Below are 25,899 nucleotides of genomic sequence, written 5' to 3'. Positions count from 1 at the left end.
CCTACACGCCCTAGGGAGTCCTTATTATTGTTACTATTATTATTATTATTATTATTATTATTATTATTATTATTATTATTATTATTATAGCTATTAACTATTAGAAAATGTAGCCTGGGTGGTCCACTCGTTACACATCCTCATCCCCATTAATTCGCATCCTGTTACATTATCTTCTGTACTTTTTCTCTATTTTTGCTTTTTCTCTTTTTCACACCTCTCTTGTTCTCATTCCCATCTCTCTCTTTCTTAGTTTTACTGTCTCTTGTTTCTTTCATTTCTTCTTCCACAATTATCAGCCTTTTCATTTCTCGAATTCTTGTTTCTCAGTGATTCCAATTGTATTTTTCTGTTTCAATCTCTGCATACGGACATACTATGTTGTATCAAAGAGTAAGGTGAATTTGTCTGTAGAACCCACAGTTTTTTGTGTAGCCAATTAATTTTTTTGTATATCTCAGATACCAAGGTGATGCAAATCTGACGTCAATTACAGTCTTCTACGTCAACCTGTCTGGTACCTAGAGCAATTCAAAGATAGCGTTACTTGAACATTACTCCAAGGAGGAGGTGCGCAGTGTTATTCGTTTTTTTATGGGTCAAGGGAAAGAAACCATCTGAAATTCATCGAGAATTGTTGGAGGTATGGAGAGAGTGTTATGTCGCAGAAACAAGTGTATGTGTGTTGTAACTCATTTGCAAGTGTTAGGAGTAGTGTGACAGATTATGGCAGATGTGGCAGACCAGCAACGTCCATCACCGACAGCACTGTGTGAGACGTGGATGCGATGATTCGTGAAGACTGAACAGTCAGGTTGAATGACATTGCTGATGCATTGAACATCTCATATGGTTCAGTGAGGAGTATCGTCCATGACCAACTTGGCTTCAGGAAATTGTGTGTGCGCTGGGTGCCCAAAAATCGGAGGGAGGAGCAAAAACACCACCGAATTTGTATTTCCCTGACCCACCTCACACGATATGCCCACGAAGGCAGTGATTCCTATGTCGAATTTTAGTGTGATACCATGTGTCAAACATACTACAGTTTCATATTTTTTTTTCTATGCATGTTTATCAATAAATCGAAAATTCACCTTACTTTTTGATACACCCTAGTATGTGGGTTGGAAATTTAATGGTTGCAACTATTTATTCGCAAGTCATACAAAAGAGATACCTCTATGAAACGTTTACAGCCCTTCGATGTAGTCACCAGCATTGTGTACAACCGTTATCAGCGACGTGGAAGTCGTAGTGTTTCTGTAGCACTGCCTGTTTTCTTGATGGTTTGAATGGAGGAACGGTCTATTGCCTGAAGAATCTCGGGAACATTTCGGAAACTTCATCTTAGGGATCAAATCAAAGGCACAGGGACTGGTAGAGCATTTGCCAGTCCGATCCAGCTAACAAATCAGACACAGGTTCCGCTACATGCGCCCAAGCATTGTCCTGCAAAATTATGAGAATTCAGCAGAAAGTCTCCCCTCTTCTTTCGCAACGCAGGTGGCAGGTTATGTCTGAAAAATGAACAGTAATACTGCGTATTGACGGTCTGTTCTGGAGGTACGGCGAGAATCACCAGAACTTTCACATTAGTTGGGTTCTACTCCTGTCTACACCAGCTCCAACGATACTCTATTCCTCTCGTCACTGCGCATGCGCCTAGCGTTGGAAGGAAGAGTCCATTTTCTTGGAGGTAGGTTAGGTATCAAACTAAAATGTGGTATAAGTTAGAAGCAGCGGCTCCGTTTCATGGCGTGTATACAGCATTGCTGCCACTATTAAACTTCCAACCCACGTATAAAAGTTGGACGACCGTCATATTACATAATGGAGTCAGTTGCAAAATTTGGTTCCATTATCCATTCCTGCGGCTACAAATTAGCACGTGCGAAACTTTTTAAGGACTAGTTTCCGATATTTTCACCGCTGCACAGCACCCCAGGTCATTTACATACCCTCTGGCTGTGCAATCTCTGATTCCTTTTTCGGACCGCTAATGGTCGGTCTGCCCGTGAGCTTTCATGACACGGTCCTTTGTAATTTGACTCCCTTCTCCAGAGGGCGGTGATCCCGCCAGACAACGCCGAATGTGGTTAGGAATTTGTTCTGCGGGGGGCAGGAAGTAAGCGAACTTACAATCGACAAGCTTTTGGTGTCGCGAAGTGAACCGTGAAATTGGTGCGAGTTTAAACAGAAATGAGTATTTCATTAGTGAACTGCATCTCTTAACGTGGCGCTGGAGTCGAAATCAAATGAATAGCCCCGTGATTCACTTTTGGCACGCAGACGTAGGACATGGCGCAACGGTCGGTGCACAGTGTCACAAAGCAAAGCGGTGAAAATTGAAAATCCGATCTGCCTAATCTACTCACATTCCTGAGAAAAATACCTATATTCTGCATCGGGAATCTGTGGAACAGTGTGCAACGTCCACCCACGCAGTGCTCAGCACCACAGTGCAGGAGTACTGGTACTGGCTGCGTTCAACACGCTAAACACTGCAGTTGGGTGGTCGACAAAAGTTTACCCATATGTGCTAACTGATTCAGTCGTAGTACAAAGACTCAGAAATATCTCAGGGCTTGCTGGGTGTAAAGAAAGACTAAACCAGATTTATATATATAGATGTAACAGTTTATTATAATCGTATCACAAGGATGTCCGTTAGCACACTTACACACGTGTCTTTACCTTTACCCTTACCACTCACGTGCATTTACCTGTACCACCTTTAGACTCGAAGAGATAAGGGGGGAGCAGGGAACATCCAATTCATTCCTCGCAGTGAGGCTCCAATGGGGAGTATGGGGACCTAATTTTATTTAGGGCCTGGTCGCCGTAGGTTGTCTGGAAACCCAACGCCACACTACCCTGGCGGGGTGCCGCAGGTTGATAGGGGAAGGAAACCTCTCGCAGGAAGCGGAGCGGGTCCTCTCACTCTAAAGTGGAGTTGTTCTCTCTCGCCAATAAGCGGAGTGGGGTATCTCTCACTCGAAAGTGGAGTGGGTTCTCTTGCCAAAGGCAGAGTTCAACCTCTCTCGCTGGAAGGCGGAGTGCGGCTTCTCTCGCCCGCAGGCGGAGGACAACTTCTCTTGGGTGCTTGGCCTCTCGCAAGAGCGGAGTGCAACTTCCTTCCTTCCTTAGGATGCTTGGACTCTCGCAAGAGCGGAGTTATCCTTCTTCCAGGTCCGTTGGTAAGAGAGATCTTATCGGGAGCCGACCTGAAAGCCAACTGAACTTCGGCCTCGCTGCGCTGGCTTTATACTCGCGGTGGCGCATGGGTGGTGAAAATAGTAACCACAAGTACGCGTTGCTAACTCATTTTTTTACATATTGCAACCTTCGTACTGAGAAACATCCAAGAAGTGACATTAAGAAAACACTAGTTGGAAAATCACTAGTTCCACGTGACAATATAAACTAAAACTGTGTGCATTCAGACAATACAATTAATAATGAGCCTCGCAGGACTTTGCAACGAATTGAACAGAGTAAATGACAATAAATGATAACATTTACCAAATACAACGACCACGCAGGGTCTAATAATGAGCGAAGTTAATAAACGTAGAGGTGGACCTGTTAACATTTACAGAATACAGCGACCACGAAGGGTCAAATAATAATAAGGGAAACTAATAAACGTAGAGGTGGATCCGTTAACACATTTAAACATTTAGCATGCATTCTTCATCCATACCTTCTTAACAAAATATAATATTGCGACCTCGCAGGGTCGTTAAATGTGGCGACCACGCAGGGTCGTTACAAGTGCCGCGCATAACGGTGGAGAAAAAGAGAATGACAGAGCAAAGTAATGCGCGTTGCTGCAAACTGCTGGTAGCTGCGGCCGCGTTTTCCCCTCCATGCACTCACTTCCCCTCTCATGCGTTCATTGGTCGATCCCTCTCGACCTGGGCCTCCCCGATGTGGTAGTAGTAACGTCGTCTTCTTGTAATCAAGGGGTTCCGGGTTCAATACCCGGTGGGTTCGGATCTCACGTCCAGTCCCGATTAGCATTTTCGTGATTAAAGTTGACTTAAGACAACAAATCAATCTAATTTTCTGTATGCGTACACGAATAGGTTAGGCAAGGCAGCACAGCCGTGCCTGTAAAGGGGAGACTAGGAGGACTGTTGCCCTGGGCTCTAAGAGCTAAGGTCCCAAAAAGAAAAGGGAACAAAAAGAAGAGTTGATATTGAGAGCCGCTTTTCTGCCACTTTTGTCTAATAGCGACGATGAGGATGTTATGATGGAATTGAAGAAGGAACACTAACAAGGAACCAGAATGACCAGACCGGGATTAGAACCTGAGACCCAAAGCGGCGTGTGGTAACCACAGAGATCTGCCAAAAGAAGAGGAGCAAAACGATTCCTTGCCCATTGAAAATATTGGCCCCCTATTCAATTAATATTTCTGTCAGTTTGCGTGTCTGTTAATAGCCACGATGAAGATGAGCTAATGAAGTGATGATGGGACAAACTGTATGCCATGACCAGGTTTGAACATCAAACTTCTTGCTACGTAGCACGTTTATCTAACCACTCCGTCCCATGGGCAGGCGACAGGAATTTTTATCTCTAGAACAGGGATTTCCAACTGGCGGCCCGCGAAACCAGTTTCCAAAATACATTAATTTTATGGATTTTTATTAAAATACGTTCTATTTATGAATTTCCTTAAACAACTGGCGTTTCTAACAGATATCACAGGTCATCTGAACGAACTGAACTTGAATCTGCAGGGAAGAAACCAGCTGGTGTCAGATTTAATGGGAAATATAAATGGGTTTCGTAATAAACTGAAGATTTTCAACGTTGCTTTGGAGAGGAATAACCTGGTCCATTTTCCAAGCTGTCGGCGACTAGCAGGAGATGAAGAAACACTGGACTTCTCAGAATTCAGTGTAAATATTAAAGAAATAATGGATGAGTGTGAGTCCAGATTTAAAGATTTTGAAGAACGTAAAAGCAGCATCCAGCTATTTATTTAGCAATCCTCTTGGCGTTAATATCGAAGAACAAGAAGCTTTTCTCTCCAACTTGAATTGTGTGATTTGCAAGGCGATTTCCTTCAAACTAGGCAAGAAAAGGGGCCAGAGTTTTTCAAATACCTTTCAAAGGAACGCTTTCCAAACCTTCGTAGTTTTGGACAAAGAATGACATGGATGTTCGGCAGCACATACACGTGTGAAAGTGTTTTTTCTTCAATGAAGTTCATCAAGAACCGCTACAGAAGCCGACTGGCAGATTCTTCACTGCTTCACCTTCCGAGACTTTCAAATACAGAAATTCAAGTGGTCATTCCAACTTTAATAAAAGAAGCAGATCGGCCTCAATTTTCACATTGAACACTTGCTATGAAGGATTATTATTCATAAGTATTGGGTTTTTAATAAATAAATTCTAATTATACAATTTTGATTTGTGAATGCATTATTTTTATTGCCTGATTTTAGAAATTTAGATCATGCGAAAGTACTACATTTTCGGTTCAGTACTTACAATTTTTGTAATTTTTAATCCCCCCCCCCAAAAATGCGGCCCGCCAATCAACTGCTGGATATAATTTTGGCCCTCGGACCTTTTGAAGTTGGAAACCACTGCTCTAGAAGAAAGGAAATGATAAATGTACAACAAGGAATAAGCAGTTGAAGTGCAGAGGACAGAAGTCAGGAAGGATTCATGTGAGGGAATCATTGGAAAAGAATGATCTTTGAAAGGATATTCACAAGTACAAGAAATAAGGAGGTAGAAATCAATAAGAAGATTCTAAGAAGTAGGATAAGAGAAAATCCAGAAAAGAATTCCATGAGAAGGCTTTTGAACTGCAGAAAGCAATAAGACAATGTCAGTCGTTTGAAAGACTCGTCAAAGAATGAACGACAGAAGAACAATTGAATTCTCTGTCTCGACTATTGAAGAAAGGGAGCCAAGGAAGTAGTTATAGCCGGCCTCCGTGACGGAGTGTGCTACGAGGCCAGGTGTCCGGGTTCGAATCCCGGCCTGGGCATGGTTGTTCCTTATGAGAATACCTTCATCAATTTCATCATATCGTCGCCCATTCTCATCTTCACGATTAGCCAAAAGTGGGAGAAAAGCGAGATAAAATAAACCCAAACACATCACTCAATCAATCAGTCAAAAAGATTGGAAATTACATCAAATTATACTGGTCGAGCTACTTATCGTTACTAAAAACATCATCTCTATCTGAGGGCTAAAATCTCCTTTCCTAGATTAAAAGCTGAGGCTGTAAAGGGACACTCAGCACATGTAAGGTCAAAACAGGAAAACGCAGCCTTACAGAGAATTATACTGGTCGCAGGTCCAGACGCCAGGGCGTCGTTGCCCTGCATATGACTGCAGTTATCGGGATGTACTAAGTAGGAGTGAGGTTGTCACTTGTGTGTGCCTTGTAAAGAGGTCACCCCCCTTACACCCCTCAATCAAAGAAGATAATAATAATAATGCAACTCCTGTTAAAGGTACTGCTACAACTTTGATTCTGTGTACAAACTCACCAAAATCCCATATTATCATTATCTGTTATAACAATATCATTGTAATCATATTTCGTGACATGATAATAACATTCTCCCTGTCTATTGATCGTCTGTGTTCATTTGTTGAAAACATTTCCAACACTGTGTATGATTCACATCCAAAGTAAACACATTTCCATGAAATTGTCAAACACGTCCGCAGTAATGCATTTGCTTTGCTATTGAGTTTGCGCAATTGATTTGAGGCCTGTCTAGGAATAATAAAGCTTATGTGGAGACTAGCAAAACGTTTGGAAAGAGTGTGAACTCTGTATTGAGTTGCTCAGTACTTGACCAAATTTTTCTATCTCTTCAACACATTATGGAAATCACAAGGTTACTCTTGAGTGTGCAAATTGAATGAGTTATTACTAGCGAAAAGATTTTTAGGTGGAAAAGTATGGTCGGGAACGGGGGAAAAATGTTCTGAAAATGTTTTCAAAAAGGTTCAATAGATGGTGCTGATAAAATACTCTCTTTATTCTGCGCCTTCTATATATAATGCGCGCGGACCGCAGAGAGAACAGTCGTTCTGCCGAATAGGTTTTCCTGAAGTTTGTGTTTTCTCTCGTGGGTTTTGCTACATTATCTTGGGAACTATTGGGGCTGCAATGATTATATTATACCATTTTATAGCTCTCGTTCTGCTCTACAAAATGAGACTATAGGATATTATGTAGCTGGTCAAGAAGATTGAAAATCATTTATTTTTCTGTCCAATGTTTTAACAAAACATGAAAGAAAATTAAGGAAAAAGGTGCGGGAGCATAAAAGAGGGGGTAAAAAGGGGATAAATGTGCTAATAGAGAAATGGTGCAACAAAGTGTGTTCATTTTACCTGATTTCATGTCCTAAAATACATATCTCAAACGATCGATGTGAAAACAGCTATATTTTTGGAAAGGTGCTGCACCTTAAAATCCCCTCCCTAGTTATTATCATGACTGTACTACTTGAAGGGAGTACGCAATCAGATCGGAGAGTGATTTTTCATCCATGGTGTATCTAAGAAAACAAGTACCGAAACAGACTAAATTTGGAGCAGAATTTCCGCTTGAAAGTTTCAGGTGCGCAACCAGACATCAAGAAACTGAACCAGGCTATGCAGGCATATCCTTCTCACTAGAAACTCTGAGGATTTACAATAAAAACTCCAAAATTGTGCTTCACAGTTTGTTTACAAACTTATTTTTGTTCAATACTCTTTTTTCTTCCATTAACTGAAATTGTTTTTTTGAAAATTAAAGTTTTTTATATACTTCCTAGCATACACATGTTTCACATTTTTATTTTTGTCATTGCTAGTAATCATAAAGATTGTAAATATGAGAACACCCAATAAAATCATAAACGTCCATTTTGCTCTATTGGCGATACACGCCTCCAACATATCTAAAACGCCCCAAGAATCAGGTAGCCCAAAAAAAATTCCCAAAACCCACTATTCGGAGAAAACCTAAGGAGAGGCTACATTAGTTGTTTAGTTACAACTGCAGGGTACAACAAGAAAAAGTTTGAGAACTGCTGGTGTAGAGAATGCCTAAAAGTATTGCAGAATCGGTTCATCCAGCAATAACATAAAATCATGAACGGAAGAACTCTGTAACTGAATTATTTAATTATGAACTTAAACCATCGTTAGTCGCGTAATTTTGTACAGTAAAACTTCTCCTAAAGAACACCTCTGAATAGCGAACACTTCTAAATTACGGACAATATTAAATTCCTCGTCAGACTATTAGAACGTTGTTCTGGAACATTCTAGCAGGTGGCTTTCCCTTGTCAACTGTACTTTCACCTAAAAGGCTAAACATATTTTCTTCCATCTAGAATGTGGTTGGACTCTTTATCGGAGGGGAGTAATGTTAGTGTATATATATCGTCCTGTTTTTGTACCTTGTTACATTTGTACTTGGTGCAGAGTCTGAAGAAGACCTTGCTAGAAGGTTGAAACGTTACGTTTAGTTTATGTTTTATAATAAAATAAATTACTGCTTTGGTCAGCATATTGAGTTTTTCATATCATGGAAACAAGGCTTAATGGTGTTATAATGGGGTTTAATGGCAACATTACTTCTTAATAACGGACGCGGACATTGAAAACTACCTCCCCAAAGCAAATGGAACTTATTAATAACGGACATCCTGAAAGAAAACGGTCGCATTTCCTGGAATTCGACACACCAATGGCCAGTATTTCCAACTAGCGCGCATTGTTACATGTTACACCGAAGGTATTTCTTTTTAAAAGTCCAGACAGTGGAGTATTCTTTGTGGTTATCTTCAGAAGTGTGAGTCACTTCTGCTATGTATTTTCTTTTTTGAAATTTGTAATGTATGTAGGGATACTTTGGTAAATTTAAATTCACCGTATGTAGTATTTTGTATCTTGTTCCTTCACGTATGTAGGAAAAAACCATTATGTTCGTAAAACACGTACTGTAATATGCTTATCCTATTGTGTAAGAACCTTCACTTTTTTCTGAATAACGGACACTTCTTAATAACAGACATTTATTTTTTCCCCAAGCCTGTCCGTTATTGAGAAATTTTACTGTATTACATACTTAGTCGCGTTGGTGGTCCACCTACCCATATTCAATCTCGCAATGAGTATGGATGTTACTCACACGCCTAACGAAGAGGGGAAAGCTTGAATATTCATATTCTGGACAAGGCTGTCAATATTTGTAAACAAAAATATTAATAGCGTGCCAATACTTGTCCCTCTTGGCCGGTCCGTAGCAACAGCCAAGAACAATATATAGTGGAACAGTATAATGCAAGAATCTGATACAGTACTTCTAGTTCAATTCTATCGTTTTTGTTCTAGGATCTCATTTCAGTGTCATCATCAAATTATGATTAACCCCTCCAAAATCTACATTTCCCAGGACTGTATACAAAAGTGATAGTATACCTAATAACATATAAACCTATTTATTTATACTTGTCCTTTCTTTATGTGTAATTATAATAGTAGTATAGAAATATTTACTTACTGCCATCTATGAATAGAAGTTGAAAGCAATATCATCTGTATCTATGCTAACAATTTGCACATTTTAGCACTATCCCCCATTTGGAGTCACATTTCAAAAGCATACATTATACATAACTTACAAAGTTTATATCGTTTTGAAGATTACAAATTAGGCTACAACTTTTATTTGAAACAATTTCCTGTCACTTAATTTATTCAAAAGTTACAAGGTAAAAACTTGATAAAGGTACTAGAAAAAATTCATTTTGTAAGTTACGGAAAACAACTGACATTAGCGAAAGAGCAAGCAGAATCTTTTTCATAGCCCATCTAATGAGGATCAAGACTGGAAAAAGATTTATGTTTATATAGATCAGGAACTGAGAGTCTACGCATAGTTGGGGAGGGAAGGAATTTTGCGAGTGTGCACTTCTAGCAGTGGTCTAACAATTGATCAAAACACAGCTTTTACGGAATTATTACAGATATGAACGCTATATTGACTGGTCAACAGCTTAAATTGTTCAACGAACTGTTACATTAGCCTACAATTTTAACAGGCTTTTAGTAGTTTACAGAACTGCAAATCACTTTGACTGTCGTAGTGAACTTATTGCACAAGATTTCCATTGATGTGATTGGCCCTTCTCTTTCCGGTGGCCGAAACGATATTTAAATGCAAATTGCGCAACAAAAACCAACTAGGTACATCTCATAAATAAATCCGCCTCTGATTAAGCTTCTGCGAAAGACAAGACAGAGTCGACAATGGTTGGATTTCTCGATTTGAGAATTCATTGCCTCAATCAACATCAAGTCTGGCGTTGAAAGCTAATGGTGGAATCTCCCAGGAGAGTCGGAAAGTTTAATGCTTTACTTTTTATCGGAGATTCGAGTTTCCAGTTCCTAATTCCTCTTACTTGGCTCAATAAACATCATCTTGACAGTTGTTTACGCTTTTGAAACACGGAGTTACTTCGTCAATTAACCAGGTTGTCAGAAACATACACATTTTTAGACTTTTCCATATTTCAAAACTTAACTTCCAAACAGTTGTATATTCTCTATGTTACCGCATTTAACGAACTTGTTTTCTAAATTTTTAGACATTTAGATTTAATATTACTTCTTACTCTCTAGCATTCTTAAACTCGAAGGTTTATGGCTGGAGCAAAACAAGCCTTCTTCTGTCCCTATCCTGGGCAAGATCAATCCAATCTTTTCCATCCATACAGATTTCCCTTAGGTCAATCTCAACGTTAACCCTCCATCTTCGACTTGACCTTCCTACAGGTCTCTTACCATCAGGTTTACCAAAAAAATAGGCTTTAATATATTATTATATATTGTGCAAACCAGTGGCGTATACCGAGTCCAAGATCTGGACTATCTCACTATGTGACGTGGTCCTAAGCTATGAATAGAAACTAGTTTACCAACTCGTAAGAAATGAGGTTGCCAACTCATAGGAAATGAGGTTGCCAACTCATAGGAAATCAGGTTGCCAACTCCTGAATCACGATCATCATCATCACACTGATATGAATAACTTTATTTACAATTTCTGATAGATTTTATCCAGTATTTTATTATCTAGACTTCAGGCTTCGCAGGTAGCCTAGCTAGCCTAGAATATACGCCCCTGGTGCAAACTATTAAAACAAGTTTGTAAAACAGAATTTAAGTAAATTACGTAAAGAACAGGGACAGCTTTACTTTCCATCTGATAAAAGAACAATTTTATATCTTACACTGTGGTGAATGCTACAGAACTAGTAATGTTGGAAAGTAGAAGTAGCACACTGATGTTGCATAAAATAGTGAATTTTCTGACCATTATGCATGCTATTTACACATAACTAACTGTATGATGCTTGTAAATTTCTCAAAAAAAAATTTTGGCGCTCGCAAAACAAATAGAAACACTCATTCAATGACTTCAACTAACGCTGTTTCACATTGATTTTTATTATATTCACGAATAGAAACCAGATTGTTATTCAAGGGATTTTGCATTCTGAATAAGACAACGTTGTTCTTTAGGACAGACCAGGGCAAAACTATCTTATAGACCAAAACGATTACACTAAATTACTTCTTGGTTAGTGGTGCCACTATGTGGCAAACTTATGAACCACCTCTTGAGGTACAGCGCCTTGAATACGTAGTGTGGAAAACGATCCAAGAAACTGGTTCACGAGACGGATGACAACATAGATGGCAGTGTGATCAGTATCGCAACTAATTTTCTTATGAATGTAATTCGGCTTAGTTAGTTTTCGGATAACACCATGAAGCATTGTTTCCATGATAACCAAAAACTCAATATGCTGACCAAGGCAGAATTTATTTTATTTTAAAACATAAAGTAAACGTTATACGTTTCTTCTAGCAAGGTCTTCTTCAGACTCTGTAACAAATTTTCATTTGTATTTGATACAGAGTCTGAAGAAGACTTTGCTAGAAGGTTGAAACGTAACGTTTAGTTTATGTTTTAAATTAAAATAAATTCTGCCTTGGTCAGAATATTGAGTTTTTAGTTTTTGGAATATATTGTGTAGATTTGTTTGTCTTGAAATGCGGTAAGTGAATTGATGGAAACACTTATATTTGTGGAGTGATTTGAAGTCACGAAATAGCATAAATTTGGAAAGAAAAGAAAAATAAAATAAATAAATAGCATGCGCAATACGAGAAGAAACATCGCAATGTGATTCTGGACGTCAGGTGTTGGATTGTGTACTAGAGTTTATTTTTCTATGTTATTGGAATATAAATAATATCCTGAGAGATATCATATCGAGGCAACAAACCACGAGTGTCGCTTAGAAGCGAGCAGTCGGTAATCAATGCAGCCTTTCGAACCGTAGGGACACAAGCTCTGACTGCACCGTTTCCTCAAGGAGATATTAGACCAATGCGGCACGCGACAAGCGATACGGGGATTTCACACCAAAGCGACATCGGTTCTTCGGTCCAAGGCAGCTTTCAGACCGAAGCGACACGCGACACATGTAGAAACATCGCCTGTGTAAGTGTACTCCTATGTTTGAAGTTTGTATTTCAACATTTTTTCCCTCATTTTTATCAATTGTTAACTACAATGAAGATGTTCAAAAGTAGTATAATTAGTAGAGCCCGGAAGTTTTGCAAAATGCCTCTTTTTATCTACTGCATATAATGATAAAATTTTTCCGGATATACGTTTCTTATGTTGTTTCGAATGTTTTGGAAGCCTTTTCATTTTGCCTATTTTGCCTATTTGGGACCCCACTGCCTATTTTTAATTATAATGCCTTTTTTTGCCTTTTTCAATGAAATTTGACAATCTTTTTTTTGAAAAAAGGGTATATACATTATTCTTCTCCCAAAGAACGTTGTTCGCATTTATTTTTCTTCCGTTTATTATGTGAATAATTTTCGCCTTATTTAAGTAATATTGAACTCACGCATGTTTCAACATTGCTGAAGGAGAAAAGTGTGAGAAAAAAGTATTTCATGCTGAGTCAGGATATTGCCTTTCGGTTAACATTTCTTGTGCATGATTGACTGCTGAAGTGGACAGGTTGATTTCGAACACAAAGAAGATATTTCTGAAATCTCCCTCTCGAAGAAGAAAATTCCAGGAAGTTGCGATTGAGCTTAGTTTATCTCAGCAACCAGTCTTGACGAGATGGGGAACCTGGATATCAGCAGCTATATATTATGCTAACAACCTTGAAAAAATCAGTGAGGTTATCGATGCTCTTCCAGAAAATGAAGCGGCTTCAATTCGTGAAGTGAAAAAGCTCCTGTGCTATTCAAATTTATTTTTGCACATTATGGTGCATTGCCAGAGACAATTACAATTATAGCATCCATGAAAATCTACGAGGAATCTATGCAGCAGATTATGGAAGTGCCAGGAGAAAAGGGGTCAGCTGTTGCGGAAAAGTGCAAACGGGTAGTGAGTGCAAATGAGGAGTTGAAACAATTGAAAACAATTTGTGATATTCTTAAAGGTGAAAATGCTGTTACCGAAATGAGCCCAGCTACATTAGCTTGTTTTATGTATGCTTCAATAACTTCTGTCGAAGTAGAAAGATCATTTTCTGTTATGAAAAACACTCTCTATGACAGACGACTATCAATGAACGTTTAGAACTTAAAAAGCACCTTGTAACAGTTGGGCTGAAAAGTTCGTAGGCTGACTCATAGATGGCGTTACTAGATTTAAATCCATGTGATTTTTACTTAGTACTAACCTTCAAAAGATACGTGTATAAATTTCACAGCTGCCAGATAATTAGTTCGTGAGATATAGCATTGTGAGTGAAGCAGCTTTTGTTATTGTGAAAAAATGGATAAAAAGGAATTTCGTGTGTTAATGAAGCATTGCTTTTTGGCGAAAAAAAATACTGTTGAAGCCAAGGCTTGGCTTGATAAACATTATTCGGACTCTGCACCAGGAAAATCAAGTGGTTTGCTAAATTTAAACGAGGCGAAATGAGCATCGAAGACGATGCACGCAGTGGACGCCCCAAAGAGGCTGTTACCGACGAAAACATCAAAAAAGTCCACAAAATAATTTTAAATGATCGTAAAGTGAAGTTGATCGAGATAGCTGAGACTTTAAAAATATCAAAGGAATGTGTTGGACATATTGTGCATGAATATTTGAACATGCGAAAGCTGTGTGCAAAATGGGTGCCGCGCGTGCTGTTTCATCAAGACAATGCACCGTGTCACAAATCAATGAAAACGATGGCAAAATTATATGAATTAGACTACGAATTGCTTCCCCATCCACCATATTCTCTAGATCTGGCCCCCAGTGACTTTTTCCTGTTTGCAGACCTTAAAAGAATGCTCGCTGGAAAGAAATTTAGCACTGATGAAGAGGTAATCGCCGAAACTGAGGCCTATTTTGAGGCTAAAGAGAAATCGTACTATAAAAATGGCATCGAAAAATTGTATGACCCCTATAATCGTTGTATCGCCTTCGAAGGCAACTGTATTGAATAATAAAATCGAATTTTGTCAAAAAAATATTTTTTACTATGTTAGCCTACGAACTTTTCAGCCCAACTGTTAGTTATGTGCAATCAAGACGGAGAAAATTGAAATGCTCTTCCCAATTTAGATTTTAACATTTTGCCAGAAATTATAGATAAAAGTACGCGACTTCCAAATGTGCCTTTTTTCGGTTTATTTTGCCTTTTTTTTAAATTTTTAGTGCCTATTCTCCACATTATAAATGCCTTTTTGCCTGCCTATTTTAACGAAAATAAATGCCTGAACTTCCGGGCTCTAATAATTAGTATAACCAATAAAGGTATTGTTAATCAAATGCTATAAAGTAATTATTATAATTCCGACTTACGAAATAATTTTGCTTCTGAGTAACATTTACACAGCGCGACTCTTTGGGGAAAATTTTAGGGAGAGTGTTCATAAAAGTTTTTTGGGGGAGGTATTAGGGAATGATTTGATAAATCACTGTTACACCACCACTGCTATATGCAGGATACTTGTGTCCCCCTCCCTGCTTGATAAATATTATCCCTGGAGGGGGAATGATATTTGGGGGGAACATCAAATAATTGGCAATTCAGTTACTTTCTCTCACTTCACAATTCAATAGCAACATTTTTCTGTCTGACAACTGGAAGCTCCATTTGTAGAACACAGATGAGGCCTCAAGCGCTGCTATATTCCTGGAACTGAGCTGGTGGCGGTAGAGTGTTTTGATCAAAGGATCGGTTCTGAAAATTTACAAGTGTATCAACACAAGAAGGCAGCAGTAATAAAGGGGGGCAGTTCCTTTTGATTGTTAGTGCCCTCCCCGATGGCGCAGTGGTAGTGTCGTCGCCTTGTAATCAAGGGGTCCCGGGTTCGATAACCGGTGGAGGCACATAGTGGTTCGCATTTCACTTTAAACTGTAGGTACAGTCCCGATTAGCTTTTCTGTGCATAAAGTGGACTTGAAGCAACAATTCAGACAATAAATTCAATCCTCTTGATTGTTGGTTGCCCGTGAAAAATTTAACAAATGGAAAATTACACGGTCATGGCTTGACGTATCCTGTGATGAAGTTACACATACATAATCTTTCAGCATCACTGAGAGTTGGAAGGTGGAGATATTTGTTGGAAATATTTTTTGGTTTCAGCATGTCTTGTCAAGTTGGTAGCAAGCTAAAACATGTATAAAATATCATTACTAAAATACAGAAGAATCGATATTGATTTCATTCCCTTGATCAGTTCTGTAACAACAATTAATCATGAAATTACGAACACAATAATGGGCGTTAGATTTATACTAGTAGTGGTAATCGCTATTATCTTGTATTCAATGCGTTCCAGATTAATTAGGGTTAACTAGGCGGGGGCACTTGCCGGCCTAACAATTTTCAGAATTAACAAGTTAATGGAACTTGTGTTAAGCTCCTGGGACCTAAGAAGCAAGTTAATGAGTAAATTTTATGATTTCGTAAATGTACAGTAATTGAGCATTAGTATTGGGCGCTCTTTTTATGGGGAAGAAAACTTTTGGATTCAGCCCCTACCCCCAAAAAATTATGCCCAAGTTCTATTCAGATCCCCAAAAGTTAGGTCCCAGAGTAGAATTCGTGGGGGTATGTATCAAAATCGTATTTTAAAAACTGTAGGCCCAGTCCCAATTAGCTGTTCTGATCGTAAAGTGGACATTTTCTTTCTGTCAAGACTCAAATTTAAATCTGAAAATTTTCAGCAATCATTGAAAATATGTTTTGTTCAAAGCTTTTTTTTTAAAGTTGATTGACATAAAACGAAGTGTGGAGTGACCCCATTTACCATTGAAAATTGATGAGAAATCCCCTGCAACCTCTATCCTCTGGCGGCCACAAGATATATATTTATGTATTTGTATGTATATATATATGTGCATCTCATAGTGTCACTAGACAGTTAAAAGAAGTTTCCCCCACTGGAAATTTCTTAAATACCGCACTGGCTATATGTATTAAGCATAAGCTGATAGCGAAATCAGGGACCTTCCATTCCACAGCACGCACACACGTGATCACGTTTGATTCAGGGTTGCCAGCTGACCCATTAACAGCAGAGCACACGTTCACATATAAGCTAAATTTGACATAAGTAGCAAAACTCCCGTACCGTTTTCACAATACTTGAAAGTAAGCTTTGCTTTAGAATCCGTCGCGGGAAACAGCGGCGAAAGCTATGTTAACTCAACTTTTGTATTTTCAAGTCAAAAATTAAAATATTATACAGGGTTAGCCTAAAAGAAACAGACAATTTTCAAGGTTTTACAGAAAGAAGAGTTTTAATACGTAAAGAACCTTAAAAGGCCACTACACTGCTACTGCCACTGGGGCTGCCTCTACAGTTTATAAAGGACCTTACAGGTTCGGGGATCTTACCATTGGGGGGAAGCTGTAGCTCGGAATCACTCTCTTTGCTTCATCTGCGGAGGTACCTAGATAAACTTAATCTACACAACCTTTTAAATGAATGGGAACTCACAGATATTCAAGTTAAAGTGACCTAAGACTGCATTGGCAATGTTGACGTATGAGAGAAAAAGCATATTACCTGTCTCGTTCTCGAAGAGATGATCAATAAGAGTTTCGAAGTTAACTCTCACACACACACTGTTGTTAGTATCTTAAAACTGTCTCTGAACTTCTCTCCTGAACAAACTTTTGAACTGACGTTAACTTTCCATAATAATGATCGACTGTCGACAAAATTACAACCTTCCCAAATCCAAAATCCACAACTCTCGTCTCAAACTCCAAAACCCCGACTGTCCTGTTCAAGATTCAACTTGCATGCTGTCCACCTAAGCTTCTCCTACATTTCTCGGTTTCACCCCACTTTTTACCTCTGCAATAACTGGAAAATGCTTTATGCTGAAGTTAAAACATTCTTTGATGTTTCCTGCCTGCTACATGGCTAAGCGTAATTCGAAAATGAGAGATACGCTACGAATAATAGGGCTGAAATACTTACATGGTTTGAAGAGTACGTCCTGAATTTTACAGTGGTAAGTTGACAGATACCAGAGTTCTCCCCAAACGCGACTTTTTCCCTTGCACAGACAACCAGTTTCCTCAAATGTCTTGCTCCAATCATAGATTGACTGCCTTGTGGGTGCTTGCTTACCATACAGTGTTCTAAAACGAGGCCCCACGATACTAACAGAATTGAAAAACTCAATATGCTGACCAAGGAAAAAATTTATTTTATTATAAAACATAACGTAACGTTTCAACCTTGTAGCAAGATCTCCTTGTACTTGGTGCAGAGTCTGAAGAAGACCTTGCTAGAAGGTTGAAACGTTACGTTTAGTTTATGTTTTATAATAAAATAAATTTCTGCCTTGGTCAGCATATTGAGTTTTTCATACCATGGAAACAAGGCTTAATGGTGTTATAACAGAATTGGTTTTTGCAAATCCAATCACGCAAAAAGCCTTCTCACCTGGCTACAGAGGCCATACTGCTAGACGTGCGTCAAGGGTGATGATGACGTCACGAAGACAAACGGAAACGGAGGTCGTAAACTTGAAGACTTTCTCTATACAACAGTACTAAATACTTTCTGATGTAACAAACAAATTTCAATTTATAAAGCGTTTAAACTGTCTAGTTCTTTTAGGGTACCCCTGTATAATGATTCAAATGTCGGTTCTTTTTATGTGTCTACGTAACACAATTTTATTGCCCGGCGAAAAAAATATTGCTGTAACGTGTCTTAGAAATAAGTACAAAATATAGTCAGAATATTCCATTTTCACGAACCGCAATTTTGAGGCCAGAAAACAAGAACAAATAAACGATTTAGAGAAAAGAATTTGTCTGGCAGTTTCATGCTCGATGTAGTTGTTCAGAGATGTGTTCATGTTTTATCCCCTTACCGAAAAGCAAAAATTATCTATTTTTGTCCACTTCTTTTGGCATTCTGGATCACTGTGCATTGGGGAGGCCTCCGGTCTCACTGCATCAAGAACAACCTTAGAAAACACCCCTCACCAGCGAGCTCACCGCACCAGGGAAAAAGACAGAACTAAGACAAGAATAACCACAAGCTTTACGTTAATATCACGTGATAAGTGTTCTTCCCTGACGATAGCCTGCGCGAACGTGTCTGGAATCCTCGAACGCTTCCAGTTTAAATAACTTGATTCCACGTCTAATGACCCGTAACGGAAAGTATTGGGCAAAAATTTCTTTCTAATACAAGGTGGAAGGAACTTCTTGCATCTGAAATTAACTTTCATATCCAGGCGGCAGTTAATATCGTAAATCGATTAAAATTCAGCGCGAAAGTCTTGAGAGTTTCAGCACTTCAAAAGAGGTGGGATAGGCTGAGGTAATATATTATAAAATTTTAATTTCATGCGCATCAAACTTGTGCCATAGTGAACACCTAGGAAAGATTAAATAAGACGCGGAGGCATTTGCTTCTCAGGACACGTTTAAAATTTTCAATAAATCTTCAATTAACAGAATATCAGCACATTTTCAAAGCGTGCCGAACTGTGTAATAACTAGAGCTACGATTTTCATGTTTTATTACATATTTTTGATAAGGGTAATGTGTTCCCTAAGCATATAGAAATTAATATTATGAAGAAGCTAATTAAATGAAGGTGCTTTTTAAGGGCATATTTTGGAATATTTGGCCATTTTTACGTGATAGAGCATATTTTGATGGATTTTCGGTCATATTCAGCATATTTTTGCTTTTTCTATCAATAAACAGTCATTTTCGAAGTGGATTTGTCCTTACTCCAATGTTAATTCAAGTGTTTGTTTTTTACTGTAGCAAAATCTATTTCGTTTTTATTTGAAAATTTACAGAAATTATTAATTCTTTGTGCATTTCAACGCATGGCGCATAAAGTGAACTAAAAAAAATACGTATGTGCAAATATCTCATCATATGTTAGATATTGATGTTTGAAACAGTCTAGTTATAAGGGCATATTTTTAAAATTATAGTGCATATTTTGTAAAATTTTAGGTCATAAGCTCATATTTTATTTTGCATATTTTGGTGATTTTTAGGTCATAATAATCCTAGCCCTAGCAATAACCATTGTTAAGATTTCTCTACTTTTAGGTTTCAAATCATGCATGTACACTTAAAGGCAATAAAAAAATGGAACAGCTAAATCCTAATGCAATTTGTTATGTGTGCTGCATAACTCTACACCGATAGCAGAACTTTCCGTTGTAAATATAAAGTTTGCTTATCGCCGTGAAGTTAGACAACACACGTAACGCATTCTAGCGAAGTAGGTATTTTAGGATGTAGGTGTTTCATTTTTATTGCCGCTGAGTGTACAGTCAACTGCATTGAAAAAGGAACCTAGCCCCTGAAATGTCCGCTTCACCGCAATGCGTGTGTGTTACCTAACTCCATCTTAAGCGGGCAAGAGCCTCTCCCATCTGCTAGCCTCTACGGACAGGAACTTTCCAAACGCTCGGTTTTAAACTTGCCGCGGAAAATGAAAATCTTAGCTGGAGAACTAATGGTCGTACCTATTGCGTATAATAGAAATCTTAGCGGAAGTGAAATTTATACATTTTGCCTCCCAGTAACGAAAGTTAATGTAAGAAGAAGAAGTAGGTCGAAATTTTACAAACGAAATTTGTATTCGACACGCCCCTTTGTCCACCATAATAAACCAACATTAGGTTTAGGAGAAGTAGATTTTTTAATAACTATTTTCGTTTTCGCATTTCTGCGCCGTCCAAAGTTGCCCAGAGTGTGTACATAGGAGAAAGGAAAAAAAGGCTGAAAGACAGGTTGAAACAACATAGGGATGATGTACGACTTAAGAAAGAGAGAAATGCAATATTTAAACACACGAGAGAAACAGGACATGACATAGAGTGGGATGAGGCTAAGCAAATAGGAAGGGAGAAGAGAATGCTAGTGAGAAAATGGAAGGAAGCCAAGGAAATAGAGAAGAAAGGCGAAGAAGACACAATGAACTGGAATGGGGGACTGAAGTTAAACAAAGAATGGAAGAAGATGTTGGAAAGAGTGGAAAGGACAAGAGAAAAAGAGGAGAGGAGAAGGAAGAAAAATGAAGGGAAAAGAGCGTGAGATTAAAAAGTCCAACCACATTCTATATGGAAGTAATTGTGTTTAGCCTTTTAGGTGAAAGTAAAGTTGGAAAGTGAAAGTCATCTGCTAGAAAGTTCCAAACAACTTTCTAAATAGTCTGGAGGGAGTAATGTTCGTGTATATATAATGCCCTTTTGTTGTATCTGGTTACTTTTGTACTTGATACAGAGTCTGAAGAAGACCTTGCTAGAAGGTTGAAACGTTACGTTAGTTTATGTTTTTAATAAAATAAATTACTGCGTTGGTCAGCATATTTAGTTTTTCAAAGTTTTAAAATGTTTGTTTCTTTCTCGCCTCATCCTCCAACTCGTAGTATCCATCTTGTTTCAGTCTCGTATGATATATCAAAATAATTTAATATTGAATTATTTCTCCCTTTAGATAAACGCAAGACCAGGAATGAGACAGTCGTTAATAAGTCGTGACCAGACCGAGAATAAAGCATTCAGTAACAAGTCGTGACCAGACAGAGAATGCATTCACTAATAAGTGTGGGCCAGCCGGAGAAAGAGACAGTCGTTAATAAGTCGTGATCAGACCGAGAATAAAGTGCTCCCCTGTGCATAGCATCACGCCATGAAGGCGTATAGGTGGTGTGGCGGTAACGCCCCACACTTTCTTGATCCGGTCGTGAGTAAGGGTGATGTGATCAGCATCACGCCCCTGACCGCCTTTACCCCCTAGGGTTACTCCCAGGTACCCATGTTATTCGACGCTGGGTGGGCGCCGGGGCCGCTTCCATCGTTACAAGAGTTCCCGGATTTGAACCGGCCGGGGATCGAACCCGGGACCTTTAGCATGGTAGTCATACGAGTTTCGTGGCCAGCCCGAGAACGAGACAGTGAATAATAAGTTGTGACCAGACCGAGAATGAAACATTCAGTAATAAGTTGTGGCCAACCTGAGATCAAGACAGTTATTAATAAGTTGTGACCAGACCGAGAATGAAGCTTTCAGTAATAAGTAGTGACCAGACCGAGAACATGTTAGAATCACTTCCAATTGGAGACTTGAGTTAAAAAGAGCCAGACTTTGGCAACTGGAGACGATACCAAAATGAGCATCCTCGTTCAGTCTTCCTCGGTACCATCGCTACTCAGGAAACGCATGGAAAGGCCTCAACGTCACCTGCCGTTGATCCATCAGAGGCGAACGTGCCCTTGTAATGGATCAAGAGAAAGTCAACCGAGAGGCGACGTCAGCGGGACATAGCACTCGACGTAACAACCGTACGTAACAGACAAGGCCGGAGGAAGCGAGAGGGAAATTCGGCAGGAAACGGCGGCGTGCTGTTTTATTGATGCAACAGGACCCGCATCGCGCTTCACTCCAATGACGTTCTCCGCGTCTCACCTGGTCCCTGGGGACGGAGCGTATGCGGCGACCCTCCGGAAGGGGGCACGGGCCCCCCCTCCCGCCCTTAACGACCCCCGCGGGCCACTTTATTACACGGACCTGCGGACAGCGAGTCTCCGTTTTACGTCTGCTTCATGTTACGCACTGCGGCACACCTGTCACCCGCAGAGTTTACGTGTGCACGCCGGGATGGTCTTGTATGGAACATGTGTATGTGACGGCGCTGCCTGCGTGGGGGAGACGGGCTGGAGCATACCGCAAGTAACGGCCTTAATTGTCGTCGGTGTAATTGTCATCGTGAACAAAGTTATGACAACTTTTGTAGAGACAAATTCAGTGCTTCAGTGCGAAGAATTACCAACTGCCTCTTTTCGCATAGAATACTACTCCCACCCCGATTATATAGTGGTAACGTAGTCTCCTTCTAATCAGAAGGTCCCGGATTCGATACCCTGTGGTTCCGATTCCACTTTAAACTCTATGTCCAGTCCCAATTAGCCTTGCCGTGTATAAAGTGAACTTAAAAACCAAACTAAAACAAACAAACATCGCATAAAATACTTTCACAATTTTTTTGCAGTTTTACACAAGCTCACGCAGTCACACTCTAAAAATATTCGACTATGTCACCACCACACATTAGTATAACACGACGACCAGGTCCGTAGCCAGAATTTTATTTCGGGAGGGGCTCATCCCTTATCAGCAGCCACCATCTAAATGCTAACAAGTTTGGGGGGGGGAGGTTGAAGCCCGGAAGATAAATTTTTCAGTATATTAAAACTTGTTGTACACGAAGTTTAATCCTGGTAAGGAAGTAAAATTAATTACCAGTATTCATTAGATATTTGTCGGGGGGGCTTCAGCCCCCAGAGCCCTCCCTCTGGTTACGTGCATGACAACGACTACACTCTGTCCAGGGAATCTCTAGAGCGAAGGAACGAAAAATGAACGCGTGAAGGGAAAAACGCTGTTGCAGCTACCAGCTAGTTTCAGCAGCGCGCATTCCTTTGCTCCGCCCGCTTCTCTACCGTTATGTGCGCATTGTTCTACAGGTTCTAGAGCCAGAGTGTAAATTAAGTGTAGCAGACCTACACACATAATGTTGCGTGCAAGTCGATGACAGGAAACAATCACAGTTGGCAGTAGGAAGGTTGATTGAACACATTCACCATAGGCGTGCGCACGGGGGGCAAGGGGGGCAGTTGCTCCCCTAATCACGAAGGTTCGCATATTTTTACAACGGGGCATATTGCCCCCTCAAAAAACACCTCTTCAATTTGAAATTATCGCATAATAATTAATGTAAATTACTATAACTGAAATCAAATTATACGTGCAAAATATATACTTTTAGGTTGACATTCGTTTTCGAAGGGGGAGATGTGGCTTTGCTTGCCTCCCCGTTCCAAACTTTCCATGCCCCTATATTATTATACACTTTCACTTAGAAATTTAGTGTAGAGGAATCTCATTGCTGTTATTAATTAGATTATACTCGTAAAGAAAATGAAGTATTTTCAAGCCGATGAAAGTTCGAAGCAACTACGGGAGAAGAGCGTTCAGTGGCGCAACCAGAAGGGGGCAGGGGGACATTGCCACTTCCCAACCTTAGACGGAAATCAATTCTAGGGGGGCAAACATTGATGTGAAAGAATGCAAGTCTAGCAGAATCTAAGAGTAGCAGGACAAAAGAATACTGAAGATGAAATTAGTTTTCATGTCTATCTTGCATTATTTCTTCCAGACGGGTAGGAGAACCTGCAGGGGAGCACAGAGGAGCAATTGCCCCTCGACTTCAAATTTTATACAAATAAAAATTCATTTCGTAAAATTTTCTTGTTATCTTCGCTCGCAATATCTGCTTTTCTTACAGTCTTGTCAAGTTCAGACCAGTAGTAGCTAGGGAGCTGCGAGAGTTGTCCCTCTATGCCGAACGATCCGAATGAAAAAAGTTGTAAACGAGAATGCTATGGCATCCCATAATTTTCTTTGCACGCTATAAATCAATACTGTTTTGAATTTATATACATTTGGATCGAAAAATGTTCTTGATCGCTTCGCTCGCAATTTCTTTCTTTTCTGTAATACATTTTGAATTACCAGAGGGACAAGTAGCAACAACTAAGTACTTCAGACGGTTCCTGTTATAACAGTTTACTTTAGAGGAAAAGGTACGCGCACATTTCAAAGACAATTTATATCATTTTTGCATTTGGTTTGTTATGGGGCGGATGAATTGGTTATGTAATGTATTTAAATAATATGTTATATATATAAATATATATATATATCCATGAATGCACTTAAAATTAAAGGTTGAGATAAAATGAGATTTTTCTTTCCCGACTGAACTTTCATCAAGGCTTTTGCCCCCCCCCCCCTAATCAGAGGGGCTGCGCACGCCTATGCCATTCACTTGTTTTTGAACTAGGAATGCACCATTCATTATTGTGGAACAGGAACCAGCTGCCCGGCTCAAGATACTGAAGTCGGATACAGTCAGTTCTCTTTCATAATCATTCGTAGCACTACAATAGTAACATCCAATTAGAATTTCTCCCTCTGGGACAAATTCATGATGAATAGTGCCTTTGGTGTAATAAGAAACACAGCATTGTCCTACTAGGTGGCAGTACCTTACACAATAGTATTCAAATTTGATTTTTGAAGCTGTATTTTCTTGTAACTTAAATTTACCAACTTCCATTATGTGATTTGTGGTTTTGTATGAGGACCGTAGCAAAAATATTCTGTTTCGTCCACCACTACAATCGAATTTAAGATACGTATGTTCATTCCCGCAAACAGTTTCCTGAATGTCCTTCATGAAATTTGATGCTCATTCGCTACTCCGTGGCGATCACGTGACGACACCCTTACAACATGGCGGCATAATTCCCAGCATGCCCATCGCAAGTTCATGAGGTGTTGCCAGGTTACATATCATGGACCCAAACATGTTACTTCACAGATACGTAGAATGCACACATGGGGAAACATAAAATCAGTCTCATTTTTTAATTGTCGGACTGTGTATAATGAACAAGTCACGCTTTGAATATCCCAATTTAAGGAATCTGCAGGCCAAATATTTCAAGCATGAGAAAACAAAATGGTCACCTACCTGCATTCTCAGCTGAAGAGAACGACAGTAGCGCCACAGTTGCCAGCACCAAAGCTGCAATTACCATCTTTTCTGTGAATGTTCCAAGATTTTTCTACTGTGTCGAAAAATGGCAGGCGAGTGCTGATATTATCTGAAAGGAAGAATAGGCAGATTTATTAGGTTATTAATTTCTGTACCACTATAAATATAACACGAAAATAGTATATTTGAACAGAAGCAGATGAAACAAAAAGTTCCATGTTCAGTAGCGTCAGCTCTTGAGGAATATTGGGGGAGGGGTGATTTGTTAACAGTTTTTTTATGATATACCTATTACAAGTAGGTTGATAATTGCTGTAAAACGTACCTGTGTTTTAAAATTCCAGGCTGAATAAATGAAGGTTTCATGTTTTAAAATCATTTCAAGCCATTTCTGATACGAATACATGAATAAAGATTAAAATGGCCCTGACTAGTTCGATGCACTTTTTGACTCTCCTTGCACTCACGCGTGTAGTTGGTTACAAAGTGTAAGGCGTCTATTTCGTTTATTTGGTGTTCACGTTGTGTATTTCGTAACGCAACTCGATAATCGGGTCGATAATCAGCGAAATGTAAAATGCGGAGGAACCTGCGCCCTAGCTCCGTCGCGGTTACCCACGTCGGGCTGGCGCTTTGGTATCAGGAGCGTCCGGCATTCCGCGTGGCGGAAGGTTCGATGTCGGATTTTAGGGAGGCCCATTTTGCCAAAAATGCGGCCGGCCCAGGGA

The 25,899-nt window shown here is 39.5% G+C and overlaps 1 protein-coding gene across 1 annotated transcript in view; it reads right to left on the bottom strand.

Moving 5' to 3' along the window:
- The window catches only part of LOC145982702 (uncharacterized protein CG3556-like), a gene marked incomplete at its 3' end in the record, with an annotated part of 219,909 nt that extends 194,633 nt beyond the window's left edge, over positions 1 to 25,276 (bottom strand). Inside the window, exon 1 of the mRNA XM_083116070.1 lies at positions 25,148 to 25,276. Within this exon, the coding sequence (XP_082972196.1) occupies positions 25,148 to 25,214 (67 nt within the window). The remainder of the gene's footprint in view (positions 1 to 25,147) is intronic.
- Between the last annotated feature and the right edge of the window lie 623 nt (positions 25,277 to 25,899).

Source organism: Lepisma saccharinum, unplaced genomic scaffold (assembly GCF_977018435.1).
Source record: "Lepisma saccharinum unplaced genomic scaffold, izLepSacc3.1 HAP1_SCAFFOLD_345, whole genome shotgun sequence".
In the NCBI taxonomy this organism is placed as follows: Eukaryota; Metazoa; Arthropoda; class Insecta; order Zygentoma; family Lepismatidae; genus Lepisma; species Lepisma saccharinum.
Note: the sequence above shows the minus strand (reverse complement) of the source record. Positions and strands in the feature narration are given on the sequence as shown.